This window comes from Ambystoma mexicanum, chromosome 1p, assembly GCF_040938575.1.
Source record: "Ambystoma mexicanum isolate Mex_15411 chromosome 1p, UKY_AmexF1_1, whole genome shotgun sequence".
NCBI lineage: Eukaryota > Metazoa > Chordata > Amphibia > Caudata > Ambystomatidae > Ambystoma > Ambystoma mexicanum.
Window position 1 is genome coordinate 153,205,324 of NC_090921.1, and position 26,197 is coordinate 153,231,520.

General features: G+C 47.1%; 1 protein-coding gene across 6 annotated transcripts in view; it reads right to left on the bottom strand.

Annotated features, from left to right (window-relative positions):
• Positions 1-23,282: 23,282 nt before the first annotated feature.
• Positions 23,283-26,197, bottom strand: part of LOC138567454 (protein phosphatase inhibitor 2-like) — a 2,745,435-nt gene continuing 2,742,520 nt past the window's right edge. For 5 of the 6 annotated variants that reach the window (XR_011302215.1, XM_069645683.1, XM_069645676.1 and 2 more), the window contains one exon: positions 23,283-23,418. Coding sequence is in view for 1 of the 6 variants with exons in the window: in XM_069645683.1 (XP_069501784.1) it covers positions 23,354-23,418 (65 nt within the window). In the remaining 5 variants the exon portion in view is untranslated. The remainder of the gene's footprint in view (positions 23,419-26,197) is intronic. The other variant, XR_011302216.1, reaches the window with a different exon arrangement.

Here is a 26,197-nt window from a genome sequence, read left to right on the forward strand (position 1 = left end):
GAAATGATTGGTATGTATGAGACTAAACTTGACGTTTTGGATTAGTTAGCAATGTTTGAGTACAATCATGGGATTCAAGGTATCTCAGGGAATCAGTTGATTCCTTGGCTTTTCTCTAGGCTTCCCCCTTTTGCAAGTGATGCTGTAATGGAGTTGGGGGAGGAGGATAAGCAGAATTATGAGTGTGTGAAGCTAGCATTAATAGCTAGATTTGGGAAGACCCCTTCCCAGTACCTTATGAGGTTTAGAACCCTCAAAAAGCATGATGGAACCCCTTGAGCTACCTGGGTGTGTGAATGTTTGAAAAACTTAGATGGTTGGGTTAAGGGTTATAAAGTAAACACTTATGAAGGTTTGAGGAATCTTGTAATGTTGGAGTCTATTTTTGATGTCTGCTCCCCTGAGCTTAGACAGCACTTGGCTGATTCAAAGGAGATAGATCTTAAGAAGTTAGCTAAGTCTGCTGACTTGTGGGTTGCCAACAGGGCTACTCACAATGATTCTGGGGCAACTCAGAAAAAGGAAGAGGGAAAGCAGTCAAAGAAAGACAACAAAGAGGATTCCAATAATTCCAATCCAAATGAGGGCCACAAACATAACCAGGGTAAACCACAAGGGAAACCGAATCAGGCTAGTGTACCATCTGGTCCCAAACCAAATGGAGGTCAGAACAAACCCCCATTCAATAGAGCATTTAGTAAATGCTTTGTTTGTGGGTTAACTGACCATGTAAAAGGAGATCCCAGATGTAAGGGTAAACCTTCAGGGGTCCACAATGTCTCCTTAGCCTTCTCCCAGGTGGATGAAGTACCTACAGCCAGGGGAAACTTTCAGTTACTAGCTGATGAGCCCATGAGAGTCTCAGCTAGTGTTTCTTTAGTGTCCTTGAGTCTTTGGGAACAACAGAATTTAGATGTCTATAACTCAATCCCATATAATACTAAAGAGTATTACAGAGATAGTGTTCTTGTGAATGGTCAGGAGACCCCTGCCATCAGAGACACTGGAGCCAGCATAACTGTGGTTGATGAATGTTTTTTCAAGGTGGAGGATGTTGCTAAGGCACCCAAACACCTAACCAAGTTAGCTGGAGGCCCTTTGCAAATGGTTCCTCAGTTACCAGCTCTCATCCAGTGTAATGCAATGACTGTCAGAATACCTGTAAGTGTGCAAAATAACGTACCTGGGAGGGTCGTGCTGGGTAATGACCTTAAAACTCTTGGAGTTGTGTCTAGTACCCCCAGGCCCCCCAGCAGAATGAAGCGGGAGCTCACAAGGGCTGCAAGGGAGAGCACCTTGAGAGGCTCTCCTGGGGACATGATAGAGGAAACTATCACCCCAAGTCCACAGGACGTACTTACTGCTATTGCAGGGCAGGAAGAGACAAAGGGGAAACCCAAGTCTGGCAGCAAGAAACCAGCAAGCACTCCTGTGCCCAGAAGGACATCTCCAAGACTGTCCAAAGTCACATCAGTGACTCCTCCACCAGCTGAGGCTGAGTGTGAGGTTCAACCCTGTATGGTTCAACTAGATACTGAGGAATCCGATCTAGAAGAAGGTCTTACTCTGGTGGGAGATCTTGACCCTGTTGACCATCCTGAGCTAAAGTCTTTACTGGCAGAAGGTGGACCCAACAGGGCAGATTTCAGCAGAGGACAAAGAGTGTCCTACTCTTGAAGGTCTTCGCCTACAGGCAGCTTCTCACCTCAATTACACTGTGCCTGGAAAGTATAGGTTGCACTGGGAAGACGGCATCTTCTACAGTGAACCAACTGAGTCAACGCCTGCAGACTGCAAAAGATGTGTAGTACCTCTAGTGAACCGACTCCAGCTTCTGCAATTAGCCCACGAGATACCTTTGGCTGGTCACTTAAGTTTTAAGAAGACCAAGGAAAGACTCTCTCTTTACTTCTACTGGCCTAAGATGGGTTCAGAAGTAGACACATTCTGCAGGAGCTGCCACACTTGCCAAACCTCTGGCAAGAGTGGAGCCAAGAATGTGGCACCCCTGGTGCCTCTCCCTCTGGTGGGAGTTCCTTTTGAGAGGGTTGGGATTGACATTGTTGGTCCTCTTGACCCTCCCACATCTTCAGGCAACAGGTTTATGCTGGTTTGTAGTGGATAATGCCACTAGGTATCCTGAAGCAATACCTATGAGGACTGTACGGCTCAGGCTGTGGCTAAGGCCCTACTTCGTATTTTTACCAGAGTAGGTTTTCCTAAGGAGATGATATCTGACAGGAGATAACATTTTATGTCCCACTACATGCAAGCCATGTGGAAAACCTGTGGAGTCACCTACATGTTCTCAACTGCCTACCATCCCCAAACCAATGGGTTGGTATAGAGGTTTAACAGAACTACGAAGAGCATGATAGGTTCTTTAGAAGAACCCCTTAAGAGAAAGTGGGACCTTCTACTGCCATGCCTTCTCTTTGCATATAGAGAAGTCCCTCAGGAGGGAGTAGGTTACAGTCTCTTTGAACTCTATGGCCATCCAGTTAGAGGTCCATTGACCCTGATTAAGGAGGGGTTGGAGAGTGCTCCTTACCGCAAGCCAGTCAGAGTGACTGACTATGTGATAGGTCTCCGGAGGAGAATGTCACACATGATGGCAGAGGCAAGTGATAACTTGAAGGCTGGTCAAGCTCTGGTCAAACATTGGCATGACCAGAAGGCTAACATGGTTGAGTATACTCAAGATCAGCTTGTTCTTGTTATGGTCCCCACAAGGCAGAGGGCCTTGCAGGACAAATGGATCGGACCCTTCAAAGTTGTGGGTAAACTTGGAGAGGTGAACTATCTGGTGGACGTAGGCAATCCTAAGGAGGCTCCCAGAGTCTTTCACACCAACCGTTTGAAGGCTTATGTCTCTAGACCTGACAAAGGAGCTTTGCTTCTAGCTTCAGCTGAGGAGGAGGACGAGAGTGAATCTCTGCCTGACCTCCTCAGAGGCTTACCTTTAGATGAGCAAGTGGAAGGAGTTAATCTCTCTTCCAGTCTCACATCTGACCAGCAGGATGAGTGCAAATTACTGTTAAATCAGTTTGCCTCCCTGATCTCACTTTCACCAGGCTTGACCCCTTGGGGCCAGCATGATATACTCACTGGTGACTGTTTGCCTGTCAAAAGGAGGGGGTACAGGATGTCAGACAATGTAAGAACACATATAAGGAATGAGGTCAACAAGATGCTTGATCTCGGGTTTATAGCACCCTCTATTAGCCCATGGTCTAGCCCAGTTGTGCTTGTACCAAAGGCAGGATCCAAAGAGTTGAGATTCTGCGTGGACTATAGAGCTCTAAATGCAGTCACAAAGACTGATGCCTATCCTTTGCCTAGGACAGATGAGCTGGTGGAAAAACCTGGTGCAGCCAAGTACCTCAGCACTTTTGACCTAACGTCAGGCTATTGGCAAATAGCCCTGACAGGCCATGCCAAAGAGAAAACTGCATTCTCCAACCCAGCTGGCCTCTACCAATTCAAGGTAATGCCTTTTGGAGTAAATAATGCACCTGCTACATTTCAGAGGATGGTCAATGAAGTTCTGAATGGGATGGAGGACTTCTGCATGGCATACTTGGATGACATTGCAGTGTTCAGCCCTACATGGAAAGAACATATTGAACACATAGGATATGTATTGCAGGCTCTGGAACAGGCCCATCTGACCATAAAGGTAAGCAAATGTCAAATTGGTCAGAGTACAGTGGTCTACCTTGGACATGAGGTAGGAGGAGGTGAAATAAGGCTATTGTCTACAAGCTGTACAAAACTGGGCCACCCCTACTACTCAAACCCAAGTGAGAGCCTTCTTTGGTCTCACTGGGTATTACAGGAACTTCATAGAGAACTATGGGACCATAGCTTCTCAATTGAATGTCATCTCCTCCAAAATTTCCTAAAAAGGTCAAGTGGAATGAGGAGTGCAATCAAGCCTTTGAAGGTCTGAAGAAAGCCCTTTGTCAAGCTCCAGTCCTAAGAGCTCCTGACTACCACCAACCCTTCATTGTACAAACTGATGCTTCTAATGTAGGTATAGGTACAGTCCTTAGTCAACTGGATGAGAAAGGTAGGGAACACCTCATTTGTTTCATCAGCAGGAAGTCAAAGGATCCTGAGACAAAGTGGGCAACAATAGAACGTGAATGTTTTCCTATTGTGTGGTCACTGAAGAGGTTTAGGCCATATTTGTATGGTTCTACCTTCACTATTCAGACTGACCACCAACCCTTGAGATGGCTGATGCAAATGAAAGGGGAAAACCCAAAGTTACTCAGATGGTCAATCTGCTTGCAAGGGTTTGATTTTTCCATTGAGCACAGAGCAGGAAGTCACCACCAAAATGCTGATGGTCTCTCTAGGATGTTTATAACCGACTAGAGGTATGAGATCCATCCAGGAGTGGATTAAATCCTCCTGTCCCTTATTCTGGCAGGAGCGAGTGTTAGGGAGAATTCTCATTCTATGGCTAATTTCCCTTACCTAGTCAGTCCCTCAGCGGCTTTGCTGGATTTCTGGAGTTTATTTCTTCCACTTGGTAAGAGTGTGTCTCTTTTCCCCACTCTTACCTGTGTTTTGTCATGTGCATTTCTACTTGTTGTGTGGTTTTGGACTCTGGAGCACTCCACTCCATGAGCCCAAACTTGTTGTGTGTGTGTTACACAGCACCTTCAGTGTGGTAACACAGGATTGTCTTTAAGGCTTCCCAATGACTACTTTTTCTGGGGCTAACTACCGTCCCCCAGAAACAGGTAAAGTTGCCATTAACTTTACATAGTCACTTTAAAACTATAGACCCAGTACAACCCATCTTACATGGAGTACTGGAAAGGGTTAAATCCTACCCCTTGTTGTCTTTGCCTCTCTGAGCTTTGTTTTGCTCTTTTAACATTTAGACTTCTCTGGTGGCACTGGCATCTACACTAACTTTTCTACCGCGATTATACTATATAAACGTGGTATTGTTTTAGGCTATTATAGTAGCCTCGAACGTAAACCCGCTTGACCAAATACTCTTTCTTTTTGCTCCAGTTGGGATTAGTCGCCATTTCTTTTTGTTAAAGTCCTTCTTGTGTTTTACTTTGCGCGGCAAACCAGGTTTGCCTTCTTTGTTCACCGTCTTTTGGTGGGCTTCTACCAAGAAGCCCTCCTCTGGGCGCCTGGGTGTCTAGCTGGGCTGAATGTGAGGGAGGGGTGTAGTCACCCCTTGCACAGGGTATCCTAGGAAACACAAGTCGCACTTTGCCATGATTGGCTGTGGTGGTTGTCTGGGCTGGACAACGCCTCCTGCTGCGTGATTGACAGCCAGGCTGTGTGAATGGGGGATTTTCGCATAAAAGGCAGGACTCCTGGGCTGGAGTCGCCACTGGAACTACAAGGAACCGAAGAGAAGCGGAGAAGACGGCTGCTGCAACTACCCCGTCCCGGTGAAGCCCTGCTGCAGTCCTGAGCTATCTACCCTTCGACGACCAGAGAAGAGCCAGTCCGGAGTCTTCTTCGCTGAGCCTGGTGGGGTCAACCAGCTCATCTTCCACAGCCAGAGGATCCTCTTCGTGGTCAAAATCACTGCACCCTACTGCCGTGGTCCGGATAGCCATCTGAAGAGCCTCTCCTGTTTTAAAGGAGCACACGGTTGCTGCTGCTGGCCTCATCCCTGAGTGGTGCAGACCCCTCCAGACGTCCTCCTTCCCGTCTCCACGACTGAAGCTCCAGGAATAGTGGGTCTGCTCGAAACTACCAGGAACAACTGCCGTAGTACCAGCTTCTTCATTGAATAAGGTACTGTGTTCTGCTTCGAGGAACTAGGGTGAATCCCTTTTCTCCTCTTCCAAGGCTTGCCCTTGTCTTCCATACCTCTTATAACTTTTGCTTCCTCTGTTGACAATATCCAAGTACACCTGGCAATATTGAATCTTGAACTGTCTGAGTGTGTGATCCTCGACAACAGGAACCCAGTTCCACTTGACACTGGCTCCGGCCTATTGACTTTTGTATTGACTTTTGTATTGCTGTCAGCGAGTGTTCTCTGATCCTGTCTGCCTTGACAAAAGTATTGCCTATGATTTTTGCCCCCAACTCTCTCTTTTTAGCCCAGGTGCTAAGTGTGTTTTGCCCCGGTAACATTTCTTGCCGCAGATACACGTATTTTTAGTAAGACCGAACTGTCAAAAAGGATTGCATACGCATTCACGGTAACGTCTTTTGTTTCACAACACCGGTCCGCCAAAACATAAGGTACTTACCTTGAGTTGTTCTGTGCCAAGAGAATTGGTTGTTTGTAGTGTATTTTACATGTGGTTTTGAATTTATAGAAGTGTTGTGTTTTATAACAGATGGTTTAACAATAACTGTACTTATATTTTTTTTACCTGAAACCTTGAGTCAGTGTTTGCTTGAGTCACAGTAATTGTGGTCCCTTTGTGTAATCTCTGATACTGCTCATATACTCTTGAGATAAGCCTGGTTTCTCCGCTACTGCTACCACTTTAACATAGTAGTACAGGCTTGTACCAAAGGTGAACGTGTATTACCACTTGTAGTCTTAATTGTGTGTAGTGGTCCTAAGGGCACTGCACAGGATTCTGCCTAACAAAGCCAGCAAGGAAAACAGGGAACCCCATGCATTTCCCAAAAGACGATAAACGTGGGAATGCACAGAGGTCCAACTTGCGCGAAGCGGCCCAGTATTTATTACCCAGAACCCCAGATAAAGTGAACATTGTGTTTTTTCCCCACCAAATATCACACTTTGTCGGGATTGTGGCTAATAAAAACTGGGGCAATTTGCGCAAGGCAGACCTCTGTGCATTCCCACGGGTGTTCTCTTTTGGGAAATGCATGGGGTTCCCTGTTTTCCTTGCTGGCTTCGACACCCTAGGCCCAAATCTGTAGCTTGCCCACAAGAACAAAATGGGCGGTGGCGAAAGGCTTGGGGTTACCAGTGGGTTACCCTTTTCCTTTTGCGCCCCCGGTAGGTGCACCAACACATCTGAGGTACCGTTTTCATCGGGACACGTCTGGGGACGCGGGAAGGTAGGCCATGTGTTGTTGGCGGTGTGTTTCGGTGTGTGGCCAGAGCAAAATGTCTGAGAATTGTCTCCATTTCCAGCCAATTTCAGAGACATTTCCCATACCTGAGAGTAGGGGTGTCACGGTATTAGTTTTATGACGGTACGATAACCTTCTTGCCAAATGACGGTATGTCATGGTTATCGCGGTATAGCAGGTGGAGTTAAATAATCTTAACAAATATTTTCTAAAAGGTCATAAATTGACAGATTTAGCATCACAAACAAAACCAGGCACCCAGGGCCAGAATTGGGCTTTTCAACATACTTTCCACTGAAATGCCTTGCTTCCACCAAACACAAACACACGTGTGGAGAGGAGGAGGGGGGGGGAGCCCTGCTGCAACTGGCAAAGCAAACTGAATAGCTTTTCTGAAGTGGTCATTTAGGCTTTATGCTCCCCCACTGGCTACTGGTGAAGATGAACATGTTGCCATCTTGATAACCTGCATGCCACCGATCAATGGAGGCTGATGGTAGTATACGCTTGTGCGCATATACACACACACACACACAGACGCACTCTCTTTACGTTACAGCCTTTAGTTTACTTGCGGGCCAAAAGGTGTTCAGTAATCACGGACATGTTACCCTTTGGTATGGCAGCAGGGAATACCCACAGAGATGAGTGAATTTCGCAGTATGACTTATTATATGTAAATTCAATGATAGAACCAGGGAAATCCCCCATTGCCATATGTTTAGAGAACATTATCCATTATAAATATATAAACCCCAAAGCCGCCAACCCAAAGTAAACCCTTTTCCTTCTTGGCACTGTATCTATTCTTCCTATTGCTAACATATTGATTTTCTGTCAGGCACGTGTGGTTTATGGAATGGCATTAAAAACTGCTCCAACTGAAACTACTTGGCAGACGGCACATCCAACAGTGCAAGACCAAGACTGCACAGCACTTGCTTACTGCAGCCTTTCCAAATCAGACTGAAAAGCACACTTTACGGTATGAACGGTATAACGGTATAAACAATGTGATGGTTATTATTGTTCAATTAAGTGGTTCACGGTATCTTTAACGGTATAGCGTTATACCGTTACATCCCTACCTGAGAGGCCACAGGAGAACAGGATCCAAGACAAATCTGGGACCCCTGGATGACTCCTGAGGCTAGAAGATGCTCTTCCTTGTCACAGTACCTTTGGTCCCTTGGCAGGTGAAGTGGCAGAGTTTCTCGGTTTCACTCAACGATTTCCTCCGAGGACGGACCCCCCCCCTTGCAAGAAGGAGCCACTGGGATACTGAGGCAGTGATAGAAGTGTACCAAAAAAGTAGTGGAACTGTCACTCAGGTGGGGGGACAACACATTTCTCAAGGGGTGTAGTCATGCTGGTTGACAGCCAATTGAGTTGCAACAGATTTCAGTTTAGCTGTAACTGATACCCATTGGTAAAGTGGAGAAGTGTGCTGTAAAGTCAACGTAAAAATTAAAACTAATGGAACACTGCTCCCAACCGTTCGTTCCTGCTCACTTCGACCACTGTGCTGAGACCAGAAGAAAAATGGAACCAAAGTGTTTCTGAAGTGCAGCAGTTTTACTCTTTGCGGTGCTCTCCTTTGGTCGACGATTTGCCCCGACTGTAGAAGAAGATCAAACTTGCTGTAGGCTCCTTAAAGACTTGAGGATGAGAGTAAGACCTCTGGAACCCTTCGATTACTTTGGGCGGCAACAGGTGCAGAGCTCACTTTTGGTGTCGGGTTTCGGATTTACGCAGTTATCTGACTTTCGGTTCTTTGGTGCTGCAGCCCCAACACAGACTTCTGGACGGCTTATGGCTAGCTGCAGTTGACCACTGGATTGGACCTCAGACCCTCACCAAGTCTGAACCCTCGGGGCGTCTTCGTTAGCTTCTGATGGTGGGAAACCCACCGACGGACCTTCCTCTGCAGCCAGCGACCCTGGACTCACTCCGGGGGGAAAAAGTGGTCAGTGATGATGGCAAGGATGTCCTTTCAAATGTTCTTAGGCTGTCTGGAACTTTTGCAGCTCCAGGTGTCCAACAGCACTATACCAGGCTACCCCCCTCTTCTGGGTGGTAGACAGCAATGGCTTCCAGCGGTCACGAAACTCACCTCTGGGCCCAGGGTGACACCAATGGACTTCTTCGACTCAAAATGTCTAGGCACTCCTCTTCAAGTCTCGCGAAGACCCCTTCTCCAGACGGCAGGCACACAGGACTGGCTTCCAGGATACTTCCATGAAGAGTAGCAGGTTGCACAATGGTCCTTCATAGCTCAGGGAGAGGTCTCCGTTGCAGGTCCCTGCTGAATTAGTCTTCGGAATAACACAGCAGCTTTTGGATTACACAAAGAAAATGTGGCAGCAGACGTCTCCTCCAGCTGGGCTTCGAGGAACTGCTTCTTCTTGCTTCAGCTTCGCCTTCAGCTTCTGAACAAATTGGTAATTGAGAGGTCCCCAGATATATACATCTGTTCCCCACTCACCCTGGCTGAGCCAGGCTCAGTCAGCCAATCATGCAGAAGGGTATTTATGCAGGCAGACAGCCAATCAGGCTTACATGTATTCAGACCATTCACTCAATCCAGACACCCAAAACTAAGAATGTAGTTTGGGGTAAGCACCCAGCCTTTCAGCACACTACGCTGCATTTATGTCGGTTTCAGTCTCATTCATTTTGTCACACGCACAGAAACCAGACAACCACAACACAGAATGTGAGTTCACTTCAGACTCCACTCATACAAGTCCCACTCCTAGGGTCTACCCAAAACACATAGCACCTGGGGAGGCCCCAGTCATTCTGGCAGGAGGCAGGCCCAGAGCAATACATGGTATATCCACCTAACAGCCAGTCAGGGGGAAAGGGAACAGAGGCATATATGGTGTTTCCACTCAGCAGCCACTCGGGTGGAAGGGAACAGGGCTGAAACAAGATAAAAGGCAATAGAAACCAAGAGGCCACAGTTGCCATCTTGGCCTTTGTGTAGGAATCCATTAATTCCTACGGCAGGGCCTGGGTGTCCCAAAAATGAAGGACACTCATAGCCACTGTAGCTGCCACCAGCCCATACCCTGCTCTGTGGGCAACATAAAATGTCCCAAAAACACACCTAAGGGGTAAATTGGTATATGTGTACCGCACACATGGGTGCCATAGGGTATCCCATTGGTGTTGTTCACCAAAAGGAAAACATGAAGAGCTGCACTGCCAGAGGTCCAGCTGGACCTAAGTGACAGAAAACATAGAGAAAACACACTTCTAGAAGTGGTAGGACAAGGAGACCCTGTCCCTCCATAAGGCATTTCCAGCATCACACCTTTGTGCTAGAATCCAAGCACTCCATAAATAATTAACCAAGTGATCATAAGGAGCCAGCAGGTACTGTTGAGTATGGCACCAAAATATGCAGTTTCTGGACAGCAAAAAAGCAACTGGGATCAAGATTGCTCATTAATAAAAGCCAAAATGCACTCATCAGCCAGTTTAAAATGTAACCCCCAACCAAATAGAAACTAAATCAAATTTCAGTCAGCAAACACAAGCTTCCAGAGAAAACACTTACCCAATCAATCCTAGAGTTGCTTTGATCAGATTTAAAGTGCATTGTGCAGTAGTAGAACAGAGAGGTACAGTCCAGCTGAGGGGGGTCGGCTCTGGTTGAGCAAGCCCTCATCAAGCTGAGAACATCTGAGCAGGAATTCCTTCCCCCGGGATCTAATATTTGGGTTATTTATTGTTTCAACTTAATCCTGCTAATCTAAAAAAAAGGGTATTTTGCTATAATTCCAACTAACCTCGGTAGATGGCATCTTTAGAATAATTGTTTCTTGTTGCCTGTTAAACAGAATCAGAGCACCAGGAAGGTTGAACATGTTTATTTTGGTCCTAGACCTTCCAGTGTATCAGTACAATTATATGGCAGCTTGATACCAAGTAAATGTAAGGTCCAGATCTGCATATTTGTGCTGTCGGTCTTCCAGTAGACCAGCCTCATGGAGGATGCTGTGGAGGATGTAATAATGGAAAGTGCAAATACCTGTTCCAGGTCTTAAAATAGAGTGACACAGTTCACTGTGGCAAATCTGGTGCTGAAAATTAAAAACTCTGGTTATAGCACTGCCAGAAGTGAACTGTGGGGATTGTAATGCTGAAAAATAAAGATTCTAGTTTCAAGTCTTTTAGTGGAGCTGCTTAATGTATTGTGGCAGATATTGTGTATTAATTGTGGGCATTCCAATATTAGACAAATTATTGACAAAGCCGTCTTTGGAAAAATTGCTTTGAATTTATAGTCCTTAACTTCCAAACTCTGCTGACCGCAGCCACGGATCCCGAGACACTTGTACTTATCTCCGAATGAATTCTGAGTAAATGTTGCACGATGCACCTGTCATAGAGTGCAGGATGCTGCACTGCAGATATTTCACTACCCAGTCTTACCCAGAAGCCCACACCCCAGGACTTCAATTGGTTCCGGCCGAGTGGGTGGGCAAGGCAGGATGAGGTGGCCAGCTGCTGGGAAGGGAAATGGCTGGCTTTCTTCACCTGCCTTCCCTCCTTACCATCGAGGCTTTCCAATCGAAGTAGACAAACTGGACAGCCGATACAAACCGACAACTCTCCTGCTGCCATAGTGTCACTGCATGTGCACGCTAGCACCCGTTTTTGACATTTTCTTCTTTCTTTCTAATACAATATATTTGTCGGAAATCAGCCAGAGCTCTAAATGATAAACTGGTGATTGTGTTCAAAACTAATGTGTAACCTCAAATGAAAAGTTGGAAAATTGGGATTAAAATTGTATTTCCTGAAAATGGAAATCTGGCATTTGACAAATAACTGGCCTTTGTCGAAAGTGGGTGTTTTTAGGAAATGGCAAGCTGATATTTGGAAAAAATTGGTTATTTACAGAAAAGTAAAAACTGGTTTTGGTATAGTACTTTCCTGTTGGTTTTGTGCCTATTTCATGACGCATGTCGTGGCACTTAAAGATTTACTTTGATAGAATTTTTACGACTTATTTTCTGTTGTATTTAATTCTGCTCCCTGAGGCCTGTAACTTATCATTGTGCCATCATCTACCTTTCAGAAATATTCTCAGTCATGTTACATGACAAACTGCAGAGTTCACGAGTCACGCTGCAACCTGGAAAACTACTGCTGATCTCACTCTGGGCGGTAGCAGACAATCTTTCAGAAGAACAAGTTACTTACCAACTGGTAACGTTCTTTCGATTGGATGTTCCTCCAACGTATTCCTCATCTTAGATGTATTCCATCCAGCTTTAGCTGCTTCGGAAAAATTTCGGCAGGCGGCGCCCTGCGTCGAGGTCGTCAAGTTGATGGTTCCTTGAAGGCCTCCGTCGAGGGTGATGTCATTGGGTGTATAAGTAGCACGCGCGGCACCCGTTGGCCTCAGTTCTGTTTTTCCCCCTTCATTATTGATTTTTCACTGTGTAGACTGTGACGGCAGACAGGTATTTCGCCTTGCGAGAGTTACAATGGCAATAGTCCGGAAAAATCTACAGAGGGGTAGGATGGGAGGGCGATGAGGAATACGTTGGAGGAACATCCACTCGCAAAGAACGTTACCAGTTGGTAAGTAACTTGTTCTTTGAGTGGATTGTGTCCTCCAACGTATTCCTCATCTTAGATAGACTCCCAAAGCATTATGGGCAATTTCTGTGGAGGAGGGATCAGATTATTTTGATACCCTTAGATGGCTGAATATAGTACTGCTTTACCAAAATTCAGCTCCTTAGACTGGGAAGCATCCAGGCTATAGAATTTTGAAAAAGTATGCAGCGAGGACCAAGTTGCTGCTTCACAAATGGACCTTATAGGAACACTTCTTTGTATGGCTGTCAAAGATTTTGGACATTTTGGAATTTGGAACCATATGAATAATGTCTTGAGCCCTCAAGCTCTTTCCCAGGGATGTGTCTAATACGGCTCCTATATATTGGAGACATTGAGAAGGTGTCATTTGTGACTTCTTGAAATTGAGGGAGAAGCCCAGTCTGTGGAGGAGTGGCAGGTGACTTTCAGGTGATCTAGTGCCTGTTTGGCAGAACGTGCTTTGATCAGCCAATCGTCTAGGTAGGGGTAGACGTGAATCCCCCCTCTCCTGAGGTGCGCTGCCACCACTACCATCAGTTTAGTGAGGTCCCTCGGGGCGGAGGTCAATCCGAATGGCAGGACTCGAAACTGACAGTGTGAGTCGCCAACTACGAACCTCAGGTATTTTCTGTGCTTGAGATGAATCGGCACATGAAAATAAGCATCCTGGAGGTCCAATGACACCAACCAATCCTGGAGTTGAAGGACCTGAAGGATCTGAGAAAGGGTAACCATCTTGAACTTGTCCTTCCTGAGGAACTTGTTCAAGTTTCTTAAGTCCAGGATGGGTCTCAGTCCTCCATCCTCTTTGGGGATCAAAATATACAGGGAGTACCATCCCTTGTTCCTCTCCGCTGCAGGTACCGGTTCTATAGCACCTTTCTCCAGCGGGGTTACAACTTCCTGCTGTAGGAGCGGGTCTGAAAACTTCAAAGGGTGTCTCCCTGGTGGATTGCTTTGAGGTTGCATTTGAAAAGGAAGGCAGTAACCTTGGGATATTATTTCTAGAACCCAAACATCTGAAGTAATGGCTTGCCATTCTTGCAGATGCTGTGACAGCCTGCCTCCTACAGGTGTCTTGTGATGTAAGTCCTCAAAGCGATTTTGAGGTGGTTGCTGCAGCCGCTGATGGCAGAGAGGCTGTAGCTGGCTTTGCACGTTTTCCTCGTCCACCGCGAGTGGCCTTTCTCTGGCCCCTTTGACTGGCCATTCCTCTCGCCTTTCCATATGAGGAGTAGTAATGATAGGATCATCCCCTCCAAGATTGACTTGATGCACGAAAAGGCTGAGGTTGCCTGATGGCAGCTCCCAAAGTGCGCATGGTCCTGCTCACACTATCAACAGTGTCCAATCCAGATTCAAGGGATTCCTGCATAGCCTCCTTTCCATCTCTAACGATGGCTAGGAATCCTTCCCTTTCATCCCCTTCTGGTATGTGCTCCGCCGCCATCGCGATGCACTCCCACAGAGTGTACGAAAACTTTGCCAAGGCACATGTGGAGTTAGCTGATTTTAATGGCATACTCCCAGCTGAAAATACCTTCCGTGCCCAGCCATCCACACGCTTATCGTCCCTGTCCGGAGGGATAAAATGGTACGCCAGTTTGTTAGAAGCTGTGGCTGCCTGTATGACCAAACTCTCTGGAGTGGGATGTTTAGAAAGATAGGCGGGGTCGCTACTGGCAGGGCGGTATTTTGAAGTAAGGGATTTATTCGCTGGCAGAAAAGAATCCGGAGTCTCCCAATTTTTGGCCACCCTATTTTGCAAGGCTACGTGAAAAGGTAGTATTGGGTCTTCAGTAGGACCATGATCCAATATGCCTGTTAGATCATCTTGGACGAATTGGGCTGGAGGTCTGGCCCATCTTAAATAATATATTACTTTTGTCATTAGTTGACGGTATGATGGACTGGCATGTTCTCCTGGTTCTGGTCTACCAAAATCATTTTCAGGAGACGTATCCATACCACTTGCATTGTGCAGTGATTCAACCAAATCCCTCATCCCGCTTTCTTCTGAAATCAGGCATTCTGGAACATTTGGAGTGCCATATTCTAGCCCAAAAGGTACATTCTCCTCATCGGATTTCTCCTGTGCCTCAAAAATTGAGGTCAGGGGCTTGAAAAACTCTTTCCTAGGAAGAGGTTTGAAAACCTTTTCTGGGAGAGGTGGAGGAGGAGTGTTAATGGGTCCTGAAGGCATCACAGGTCTTGTAGCCTTCTCTTTCCCTTTTTCTGGCTGACCTTGCCGAACTGGAGGCTTCGGCGTCAAGGGCTTCGGGGTCGACAACGACAAGGGCGTCGACATAATACCTGTCTTCGACGGCGCCGGCTTCGAGGGCGTTGAGGCGCTCTTCGAAGACTTGCCCTTCGAGGTGTGTTCGGTCTCGGACGGCGTCGGTGACCTCAAGCAGTCGACTCGACTCGAGCGGCTTTTCTCGCTCGGCGTCCTAGAAGGTTCTCTATCCTTTCTCTTTCAATCACCCGATGACGCTCCCGCCGGCTTCCGAGGAAGGTGCAGACCGAGGCTTCGCTTTCTCGAACACCTCCATCATTTTGACCCTGAATGCTTCTCATTCTTCGGATGATGAATGTTTAGTGGGACATTTCATCCTTTTTGGGGATTCGTCCGAGGACGAGGTGGAGGGGGACCTGTGGTGTCGCTTCTTCGATTTTTTCCGTCAAAGACGACGAGCGATAGGAATCGCTTCAGGACCTGGACCGATGCCTTTCACGTCGAGGAGATTTCTCCTCATGGGACTTCGACTCGACGCTAGAGGCTTTACAGTCGGATTTACAACCTACCTGTAGTTTTCCCCTCCTCTCTCGCAAGGCCTTCCCCGTCATCGCCTGACACTTTGTACAGGCCTCCATGTCGTGGCCTTCTCCGAGGCACCACAAACACTCTTGGTGCGGGTCGGTGATCGACATTTTTGAACCGCACGACTTGCACTTTCTGAAACCCGATCCCAGCTTGGAGCATCGATGACGAGGACATATTTCGTATTTATTCTTCACAGAACTCAAGGCGCACCGAATCTCCGAAGCAACGTATACTGAGGAAAAACACAACTGAGGCCAACGGGGCCGCGTGTGCTACTTATACACCCAATGACATCATCCTCAACGGAGGCCTTCGAGGGACCATCTACTAGACGACACCGACGCACGGCGCCCCCTGCCGAAATTTTTTGCCAAAGCAGCTAATCCTGGATGGATTACATCTCAGATGAGGAATACCTTGGAGGACACAATCCACTCGAAAATCCTTTTCTCTAGAATTCTGGTTTTGGACCACTTTGGTGTACATGAGGTATGTCGAGCTCCGTAGAGGGCCTCTGCACTTGGCCTTCACTGACTGGAAGGCGACATTCAACGCTGTTTCATGAGAAATTCTTTCGTCCATAAAGCACAATGGGTTCAAATAGGTACTTATGGTATTACTAGAATCTCTCCGGAGGGACTGCAGGGAAGGTGAGGTATTGTACCGTATCCTTGCTCCCACCCTCTTCAATTGGTTCATAAATGACTACAACTAGTTTTTGCTTAGGTGATGGCAGATGTGCCAACAATGGGTAATATGGCCACCCCAGTTCTTCTTTTTGCGAATGATTCAGTGGTTATGTTCCATAGAGATAATGAAGGAAGCCTGAACATGAGGACCTTTGAGGAATATTACTGGATAAAGGGGCTGGAGATAAATGAGTCAAATACTTAAACTATCACTGGACTCAGTAAGGCATACAGAACAAGTTGACTTATCACTGGACTCAGTAAGGCATACAGAACAAGTTGACTGGGCTGGCATTGAACTGCAGAAGTGTGGAGAGTTGGATGAACTTCGCATATTTTTATGTAAAGCTGCAAGCCGCTGGGGACTGACATGATCCGGCCATTACTCAAAGGGCCTCTCAGAGGGTGTGTGATGCTGGAAATGCATCGGAGGGACAGGGCCTCCGTATCCTTGTCCTTTACGGCTTTTCATCGTGTGTTCTGTCGTGTTTTCCGCGCAGGAGTTCATGTGGGACTCCTGGCGGTGCAGCTCTCTGTCTTTTGGTTTGGTGAACGGACCCGTGGGATACCCTTATGGCACCCATGAGTGGGGGTACAACCCTGTGCCCCTAGTGTATGTTTTTGGGGACCTGTGGGTGGCCCACAGAGCAGGGTATGGGCTGGTGGCAGATCCCTGCTGAATTTGACAGGTGCGCGGAGTATCCTCCATTTTGGGATACCCCGGCCCTGCCATTGGGATCAGTTGATTCCTGATGGAAAACAAGTTGGCCCCGGTGGCCTCTTGCTTTCTATTACCCATTACCTTGTTTTCCCAAAGTCCTGGGAAGCCCTGACTCTGTCCCTTCCCCCTGACTGGCTGTTGGATGGAAGTGCCATATATGGTGTTGTTGTGAAGGCCCAGTCAGACTAGCTGGAGCCTTCCCGGTGATGTATGTTGTGGGTACCTCCTGTGGGTGGGACCTGGGTGAATTGAGTGTGTGACGAATATGCATTCTGTGTTGTGGGTGTCTAGTATCTGGTGGATGACACAATGACTGAGACAACCCTGCCCGAAACCGGTATGAATGCAGCTTGGAGTGTTGAATGGCTCGGTACTTGTCCCAATACACATAACTTGTTGTGAGTGTCTGGAGAAAAGTGAATGGTCTGAATACCTCGTGTGCCTGATTGGCTGCTTGCCTGCATGAATGCCCGTAGTCGTGATTGGATGCTTGAGTGTGACCCAGTGGAATTAATATCTGGGGACCTCTCACTGCTAGGAATCGTGTTCAGAAGCTGAAGTCCACTACGATGAATAACTGGATTAACTGACGCTTGACCTTGAAGCCCTGCTGGACGAGAAGAATTGCTGCTGCTCTCCTTCACAATCTGAAAGCTGCTGTGCCTCCAAGGACTGACCCAGAGAGGACCTGGTAAGGCGCCCTCTTCCCTTCGACAGGCTGCCGACCCGATACGGGGACTGCTGCAGAACTCCAAGGAGAAGCACCCGGACTGTTGTCCGCCACTGTCGATGACCGCCGTCGCCGACCGGAGCCGCCGTGCTCCCGTTTGCCTAAGAACTTCCATTGATCATCGGACGCTCTCGTCTGCATCGCCACCCGCTTGTCTCCCGCTGGAGAAGGCCCGACCGTCGACGCGCCGAGGAGCATCCACCGGTGGGTTTCCTGCCACCTACAGACCGCAGAGACGCCGACTACTCGACGCCCTTGCTGGGCCACAGTTCTTCATCATCTCTTTGCGGTCCAGAACTATCTTCACCGAGGTGCCCCGCACGCCTCTTCCTTGCAGGACGCCAACGCTCTGTCGTCAACGAGCACCGCTAGGAACGAAGCTGTCACTTCCTTGCCGTAGTTCACCCTGTTCACCGTCGGACATTCGACGACCCGTGACTCCCGCCTTAAAGGGAGGGCACTCAAGAAGGGCCGTCGATTCCCCGACACCGAACGCCAAGTTCCCCGACACCTCTTGACGATCCGTGGCTTCCGCCTGAAAGGGAGGCACTCAAGAAGGATCGGTCGGTGCATCTTCGGAGAACTCCACTCCACCAGGTACATTGGGGGGGTAAAACCTTAATAGGAAGAAGTAAGACTATCGAACATTATATGGACTGGGCTCGTGCTATATATCTTTATTTACAGGTTGCCCAGGTGGGGGGATCTCCACTCAGAACTGCGCCTAGCGGTAGGGGTCAGTGTTCTGCCTATTGTTCCAACCCTCTTACGTTCCTTCCTATCTCTATTGCTTGTTTACTCGTTATTGAACTGTGTGACATTTTAACCGTACAGTTGATGCATTTTAATGAGATTTGATAACATAAGTGGTACCACTCTAGACGTGTATATATTTATCATTATTGACTTCCAAGTACAAAGTGCATTATTGTGATCGTGTACATACTGTTGAATATTAATTATATAAAGACTGTGTTTTCAGTAATACAGTGTGTGGACATTCCTTTGTGGGGGTTCGGGGACTACACTGTACTTAAGAACCAGCCTGCATCACCTCCCGAGAAGCTAGGCCTTGATTGCTCGTCCATTGCTACCTTATAGAGAATCTTGGCTGGGGTCTTCTGTGCCTCTCCTCTACCATATAGAGAGCAGAAGCACAGACACCCCCTACCAGTCTTTACATGGTGAAATGAGAGATATCCTGTACCCTCGCTCACCCACCAATGGGTGGTTGGCTTCATCAAAGCTTTTTTAGATCCCATTATCATGAACTGTGAAAGCCACATCTTCACAAGCAACTCAAAGAATGTCCTCAACAAACTTCTCTCCGAATGGCAGTTCTATGCTCAAGTGAACCTCTGAAATTAGATATGCATAGAAATCCCCAACCATGCATCAAATCAATACATTTTCAACAAAAATGACACACCGATAACATTACCAATGCTAGTTCGCAGATGAACAAAAGAAAAGTCCCTGAAATTACTTGAAGTTCAAAATGCAGGAATCCAGCAAAGCGATCAGGAACAGACAAAGTGCAAAGCCATGCATCATTCCCCTGCCAATTGCCAGATGCTGCCAGCAGGCAAACCTGCTCGGGGAAAATGCCAAAATGGCAGCAACCCACCTACTTTATATGAAACCACAGATGAAGCAGGGGAGATCCACTTGCTAAAGAGCCACAGTCTCGGGAGGATAGCTCAGTGGCAATGTGCTCGCCTTGGAAGCACGATGACATGGAGCAACACAGGTTCGATACCCGGGTCTGCGCTCAGAAACCTCTGGGTATTAAGTGCGTTATAAAAACCTATCATATCACAGCGTGAAGGCTCAATTAAAACGGACTTGAAAATCCAGTAACAAACACCCGATTCTGGTACCAGATAAAAAGAGCTGAAGAATCCTACTAGTCAGTTGATAAATAGAAGGCAACAAAGAAAAACAGAGTGGCTTGAAAAGCCCACTAGTAGTGACAATGGCCGTGTAGGGAGTAGACTCCACAGTACAGAGGCGCTAAGAGAACGTGATCATTGCCACTTCCTGCAGGAAGAGAGTGAACGCCAACTGGAGGATGGGGCCTACAAGTTTTGCTATTAAAGCGAGTTTGTGGCGTGACCAACATTCGAGAACCCTGAGGTCTGGCAGAAAACCCTTGTTCGGTGTAACGGTCTGGAAGAGACACATCTGTGCGAATACCAGAGTTTGACATAAATCAAATGGCTCATTGGGAGTAGCTGAGAATCCAAGCTGAAAGACATGGGGTCCAAGACAGTGCCTGACAAAGCACAGAAGCAAAGTGACATGGGAGAAGTCTGAAGGATCAGAGTGAAAGCAGGAAGACACAAATGGTCCAGACTGCGAGAAAACCCTGCAAGAGCCTGCCCATGAATAGCTTCTTTCTAGGAGTTCTGAACACTCTCTTTAAGCATACTAAGAATTATTCTCAATAGGAGCTCAATAAAAAATAATTTTCTGCGGGCCACATCCTTGGAACTTTGTGTTATAGATTACGAAGCTTCAGGGTGACAGGGGCTAAACTGGTTCATGGCTACAACACAGAAAGTGGGCGCGAGAGAATCCCACACTGTCTTGCCTGACACAATTTAGAACTAGACATCCGTTTTCAATGGTAGGGACTCCTATAGTTCCAAAACCACACTTTGAAAACTACCCGAATAAAACATTTGCCTTTAACAAATAACTAGTTGTCACTTGCATCAGTACTCCTCTTCCTTGCAAGGAGGTAACCACCTTTCATAACCGTAATTGGAGGCATAGGTTGTGTGGCATGCAGGTCATAGACACAACTGGTCAGCACACTCATTTGTTAAAACAGCTTACTGGGGTGTTACGCAGATTATGTACTCATTTTGGTATTAAATCCGTAAATGCCCAGTTGAATTCCTATAAGGGGAAAAACATTGACTGCTGCCTTTTATGGGACTGGCCATGATAATACAGGACGCCAGGTCACCACAAAAAGGTCTTTCTTAACTCTGTAATGGGTATATCAAATTGAGACCTTTTGACTGGATATATCACGCTTTAAGACTTATCAAGGAGCTTCATCAACAAGCAACCCCGTCTTTGTATTGACAAAGGAAAGTCTCTATAATCCGTAAAACACACCTGCCTTTGTGCCATATCTATTCTCTTGAAATTCAAAGATGGTTATGGACGTTGCTCTAAAATATGCAATGCTGCAAAATCTGTAGCAAGCCATGGTCGGAGCCAGGAAAACATCGAGTTCCCCTCTGTGGTATTTCTGGTGGCACATTTTATTTGGAGTGCCTTTCAGGTTAGGCCTAAATGTATTCAGGGAGCATTTGGATGTTTGGGCAGGATCGTGGGGGTACTGTGATGAATCTCTTGTGATCTTATGCCAATGTATGATGGATACTGCTCGCCCCCTTCTGGTATGTCGTATTTATTAGTTTTATGAGGTTAATCTTTAAATGATCATGCTACCCCAGGCTAGCAATCCTGGTAAGAGCTCACTGGCCTAAAGTAATGGCCTGAGTAACGCCCACCTGGAAGGTTATTTACATTATTGCGAGCCTTTACCTGGGTGCTAATCATTGTTTTGCTTCGGCTATTACAATATATCTTAAAATGATTAGCACTAAGATCTGGTATACAGTGGTATACAATATACCTAAATATGTGCTAGATATGCGCATTATATGATGACACACTGTTTTTTTTTTTTTTGCTACTTCATTAGGCAGCGGCCTAGCCTAAATGTGCCAGAATCTGCAGCTATCTTCTCTTCTTTTTTTAAGAGATTTATAGTTGACTTGTTACACTAAGCGCCCTCAATCACTTGATATAGCCCTGTTTTTCAGTATTACAGTCCCATATAGACACACACACCAAAACAACATCTAAGCCATTCCACCTACAAGCAAACCGGACACAGTGGCCGATGTTTCCGAACTGAAGCCATCAACAGCACAACAAAAAGCTCTCTTCCGCTATCCCTCTCCTTCCCACTAACTAACCCTCCCCAACCCGCCTTCCTTTCCAGATGCCACTGGGCGCCTGGAGGACGATGGCAACAGCGCACTATAAATCTCGCTAATTTAACATAGTAGGCCTTTTTACAGGCACTGCTATTATATGCCAAGATACATTATTGGCCAGTTATTACCACTTCGGCAGTGCCTGGCAAACGACTTTCCCATTCCTACACAAATACTTGTTTTAAAGGAAATGGCAAGTAGCATATCAAACATAATAACAAGTAGGCCTGCTGTAACAGTACTAGGAAAAGGACAAAGTGATTTTTTGTTTACACCACCTAGGTCTACGACCAGAAGCAGAGGAGCATGATATGATATGATAATGTATTTGTATCGCACTTGTACACAAGTGTTTCAGAGCGCGACAAGGCAAGGGAGGGGAACAATGGAGAAGAAAACAATGTCTTACTAGGCCCAGTGACATTGAGAACGCGCGAGTGCATGGACAAGGGGAAAAAGTGCGTGGAAGGGGAGAGTGGAAATTGGGAGCATGCAGATGGCCTGGTGAGTGGTTGGGGAGGTCCGCAGGGAGGTTGAGGGCCAGACGGGGTGTAACGGAGAAAAGTAGTGAGCAATCTGAAACTGTGACCAGACGTCCCAGTTTTGCTAGGATTGTCCCGGAATGTGTCCCTCTGTAACCCCATCCTGAGAGTTTTTTTTTTAATTTAAAACCCGCATCCACGTTTTGAGGAAAGGTGTGTGAGGGTACTGTTTTTTTTGGGAAAGGGAGGGTAACCCCTGCTCAGCCACATTGACAGTATTTTCACTTCGCAGGATGGTCTCGAACCCCCAACCTTTCAGGGAGCCTCCATCGGCATTATCATAGCGCCATCGAGACTGGTAGAGTAAGAGCAAGGCCTTTAATGTCGATCAGAGCAAAAGCTCCTTTGCGAGTAACATGAGGATAGCCAGAGTCAAAAACGCTGAAAATACTATTGAATCGGGCTGGGGCTTGAGAAGTTAGTGCTACTTTTATGTTGTTGGCTGTCCAGGTTTTTTATCCTGAAAATCTGGTCATCCTAGCGGCTCTAGGCATTGAAAAGGGAGCGCAGGCTTATCCCGCCAGATATAGCCCAGATTGCATGCCTCTTGATTCGCCAATATGGTGATAAAAGCATACTGTTATCTAATGTTTAAGAATGGTTATAATTATTGAATAGAATTATGTTCGCTAGATTGCACAGATTTTTTTCTACCCTTTTTCCCCCCTTATCTTTGTGGTATGCAATACACTTTGATTGGCAATGTGTACGGCCTCCAGATCTGACTTTTCTGCTAATTTATGGGAAATTGATGGTGTGTGCTATCGTTTGCAAAGCTAATCAAAACGTTTCTTGTGGGTTGATGGTGGCTGGAGCAGTTGGGAGAAACCGCTCAAAATCCCCTTGAGATCCTCTTCTCTAAGAAGTATGAGACTGTTTCATGATTGTGATTCATACCTCGTGCAAAACTGTGCATTGTTATCATTAAAAAAAGGTGCTAATAATAGGCATCACTTGACTCGATTTTATGCAGGACACCCAACGCCATCTGTGCTTCTCTTTCAAAGGCAAGTCTGGTTCACTGGGTGCTACTGGAGGTCCAGGCCCCACCACTTTCTCACACACACACACGTCACTGCGGCTTCTATGTTCTATTTTAATATTCGCAGATAGTATTCGCCTAAGATTTGTAGTCTTGTTTCTGTTCTAGCAGTTATTTGGTCATCTTCGCAGCCATTCCCCCCGGCACGGTTGGCACGTTCGGATGCAGAATGTCACCTGTGCAGAAAGAAAACAAAGAAACAATAGTTTGTTGCTCACAATGTTCACTCTCTATAAAAAGGCTAAAGCTTAAAATCAACAACATTGCCCCATGTTAATGGAAGGGGTACTGTAGTGTGTTACTTTGTAAAAAAGGGACAGTGCCCAAATATGTTGTAGCACACCCGGGCCACATCAGAGTGGCAGCTGCTGTTAACTACGGCCACCACCCACTGCTGCCCCCAACCTTCTAGACCCACGGAGTACCTGCCACCATGTCAGTGGGTGGGATCACTCCGTATGGCAGATTTGTCATTTACAAACACCAAACAACATAACATAAAATAAAATAACCTATTTCTTGCAAGGCATACATTCGCTTCCAAAAATTGATTAGCAGAGTTTGCTAATGAACATTTTCTTGATTGGCAAACTTATTTGATTAGCAAAGCAATTCTTTACTGTAATGTCACCAGAGGTTATGTGTACTCAAGACATAAAATGACTACAAAGACATCATGTTTATGTAAAGTCGAAGACATTAGTGGGATGAGTGTCAAGCATAAAGGTGAGCTGCATGAATGGGCACAAATAAATAGATATAAAAAGGCTGTGGAAAGAGTTTTCAGCTCAAGGTTCTGTGCAGCTGGGTGCAATTGGTGTTGCACAGGGCAGTGCCTCGTATATTTTTTATGCTTGACCCATCATTTGTTGTGCAAGGAAAAGTTCGGAAGTTTCATAAATCAAAAAGTTTACAATGTTAAATGAAAGACTAAGGATATAGTATGTTTTTGCAGCAGGCAGGGTAATTGCCAACTTCAGGTGGACAAGATAGCCCTTGCCGGTCATTTATGTAAACTGTTTCCAATATAGTGTTAAATACCACTTTCGGGTCGGGTGAGGGCAGGGCCACTAAAGGTCCTTAAGCCTGAGTCAAGTAGGCACAAGCGCAGCATTCCAGCCCGCCGCAACCACTAAAGGGGCACTCCTGTGGAGACTTCTCCTGCACCTCCATGGACAAGGTGAAACCTGGACAGTGGTGCAGCTGCCCAGCATGAACTGTGGGTGGCTACTTACAGATTCCGCTTGTGTTCTTGTCCTCCAAATGGGCCAGCTCCCCCAGAGGTGGTAATATATAATGCAAAACATAATCATAGAGCAAAGCAAGCTCTGGAGGCCAATTATGGTGGACGGTATTGCAGTAGATCTGTACATGTACGCTGGATGGAACTATTGATCACTACTTTGTGTAAACATCTAGTTAGCTAGGGGTGGCTTGGAGCTGTGGCGTGAGGCATGGCTTCCTAGAAGCTCCCGACACTGAGCCCGCCGGCGACTGGAAATACACCGGCTACTCCATCTGAACGATACCAACAAATGGTGCATAGTGAGGAGAAAGTGTGGAGCACGTCTTGACGGAAGCTTGGCTTCCAAGATTGCCCCGTTCACTCTAAACAGAGGACAGGATGCAGCCCTGGAGTGAACAGCGAAACTTCAAAATGGCAGCCGTGGCGAACCCGCACTCTCAATGGGCTTTGGTGAGAGGGAGACATAAACAATCGTAATGTTCCCTGTCCCTCGCAGCAACCCTACCTGGAACCCTACACAACAGCGACCGGTCCGCCGAAGTCTTCAAGGCAGGGAGCGCAGAAACATTACAGCAGAAGATGATGGAGACAACCTCTGGGCAGCTCTGTAGCACTGGCTAGGGGGCGTGCCACACGTCACCGTAGCCCTGAAGTCTTTACACTGCAGCATCGTTTCGAACCTGGATGCGGCCTGGCACCCAGCCAGCGCAGGGCGATTCCAAGCGCCATCCAAGCGCTCGCAACGCGGGCCCTTGGGGCCGAGCAGTCAGGCAGATGCCTCACAGCACTTAGGCAGAACCATAGCAGAGGGCGAGTAGTCTGCATCTCCCACGCGACCGCCCAAGAACACAGCGGTGGACCCTTTCTACCAGTCTCTTCTGGCAGAGAGCGCGCTCGACATCCCTGCTGAGAGGACCACCGGAGCCTCGGCTGGCAGAATTATAATAGTGCCGCCTGAGGAGAAATGCAATATGATATGATATGATATGGCATTTGTAACGCGCCTATACACAAGTGTTTCAAGGCGCGACGAGGCAGGGAGGGGGGAACAAGGGGAAGACAGACAAGGATCCTACTAGGCCAGGTGTCATTCAGACCGCGCAAGTGCAGGGGTAGGGGAAAGGGAAAAAGTGCAAGGGGAAGGGTGGGGAGTGCAGTACAAATAAGTAGAATAGAAATAAAATAATAAATAAATAGGGCCAGCTGGTGGCAAGTGCAAGGTAAGTGCAGACAAGTGCTGGGGGGTGGGGTGGCTGTAGTGATACAGAGACAGTCCCGCAGTGCAGGGGTTGCCAGGGAGGCAGTGCAAGTGAAGAGTAACTGGGCCCAGGACCGAGGTCGGTGAGAGTGGCCCAGATTGCAGAATCAGTGCAGTATTGGTGAAGAATTTAGCAGGGGAGAGGGAGAGAGAAAGCAGAAGTGAAGAGGAAGGTTTTGAGGTGCTTCCGGAACCGGAGATGCTTCTCCTCAAGTTTCAGGGAGGCAGGAAGGCTGTTCCAGAGGGAGGCCCCTGCCGCGGAGAGAGATCTACCCCCAGCTTGTTGCTTCGAGAAGCGGCTGACCCTGAGGGAGTTGGAGACGGATGAGTGTAGGGCTCGGGAAGGAAGATATTTAGGAAGAGAGAGTTGAAGGTATTTAGGCCCCAGGCCCCAGAAGGCCTTGTGGACAATGCAGAGGGTTTTGAACTTAATCCTCGCAGCCACTGGGAG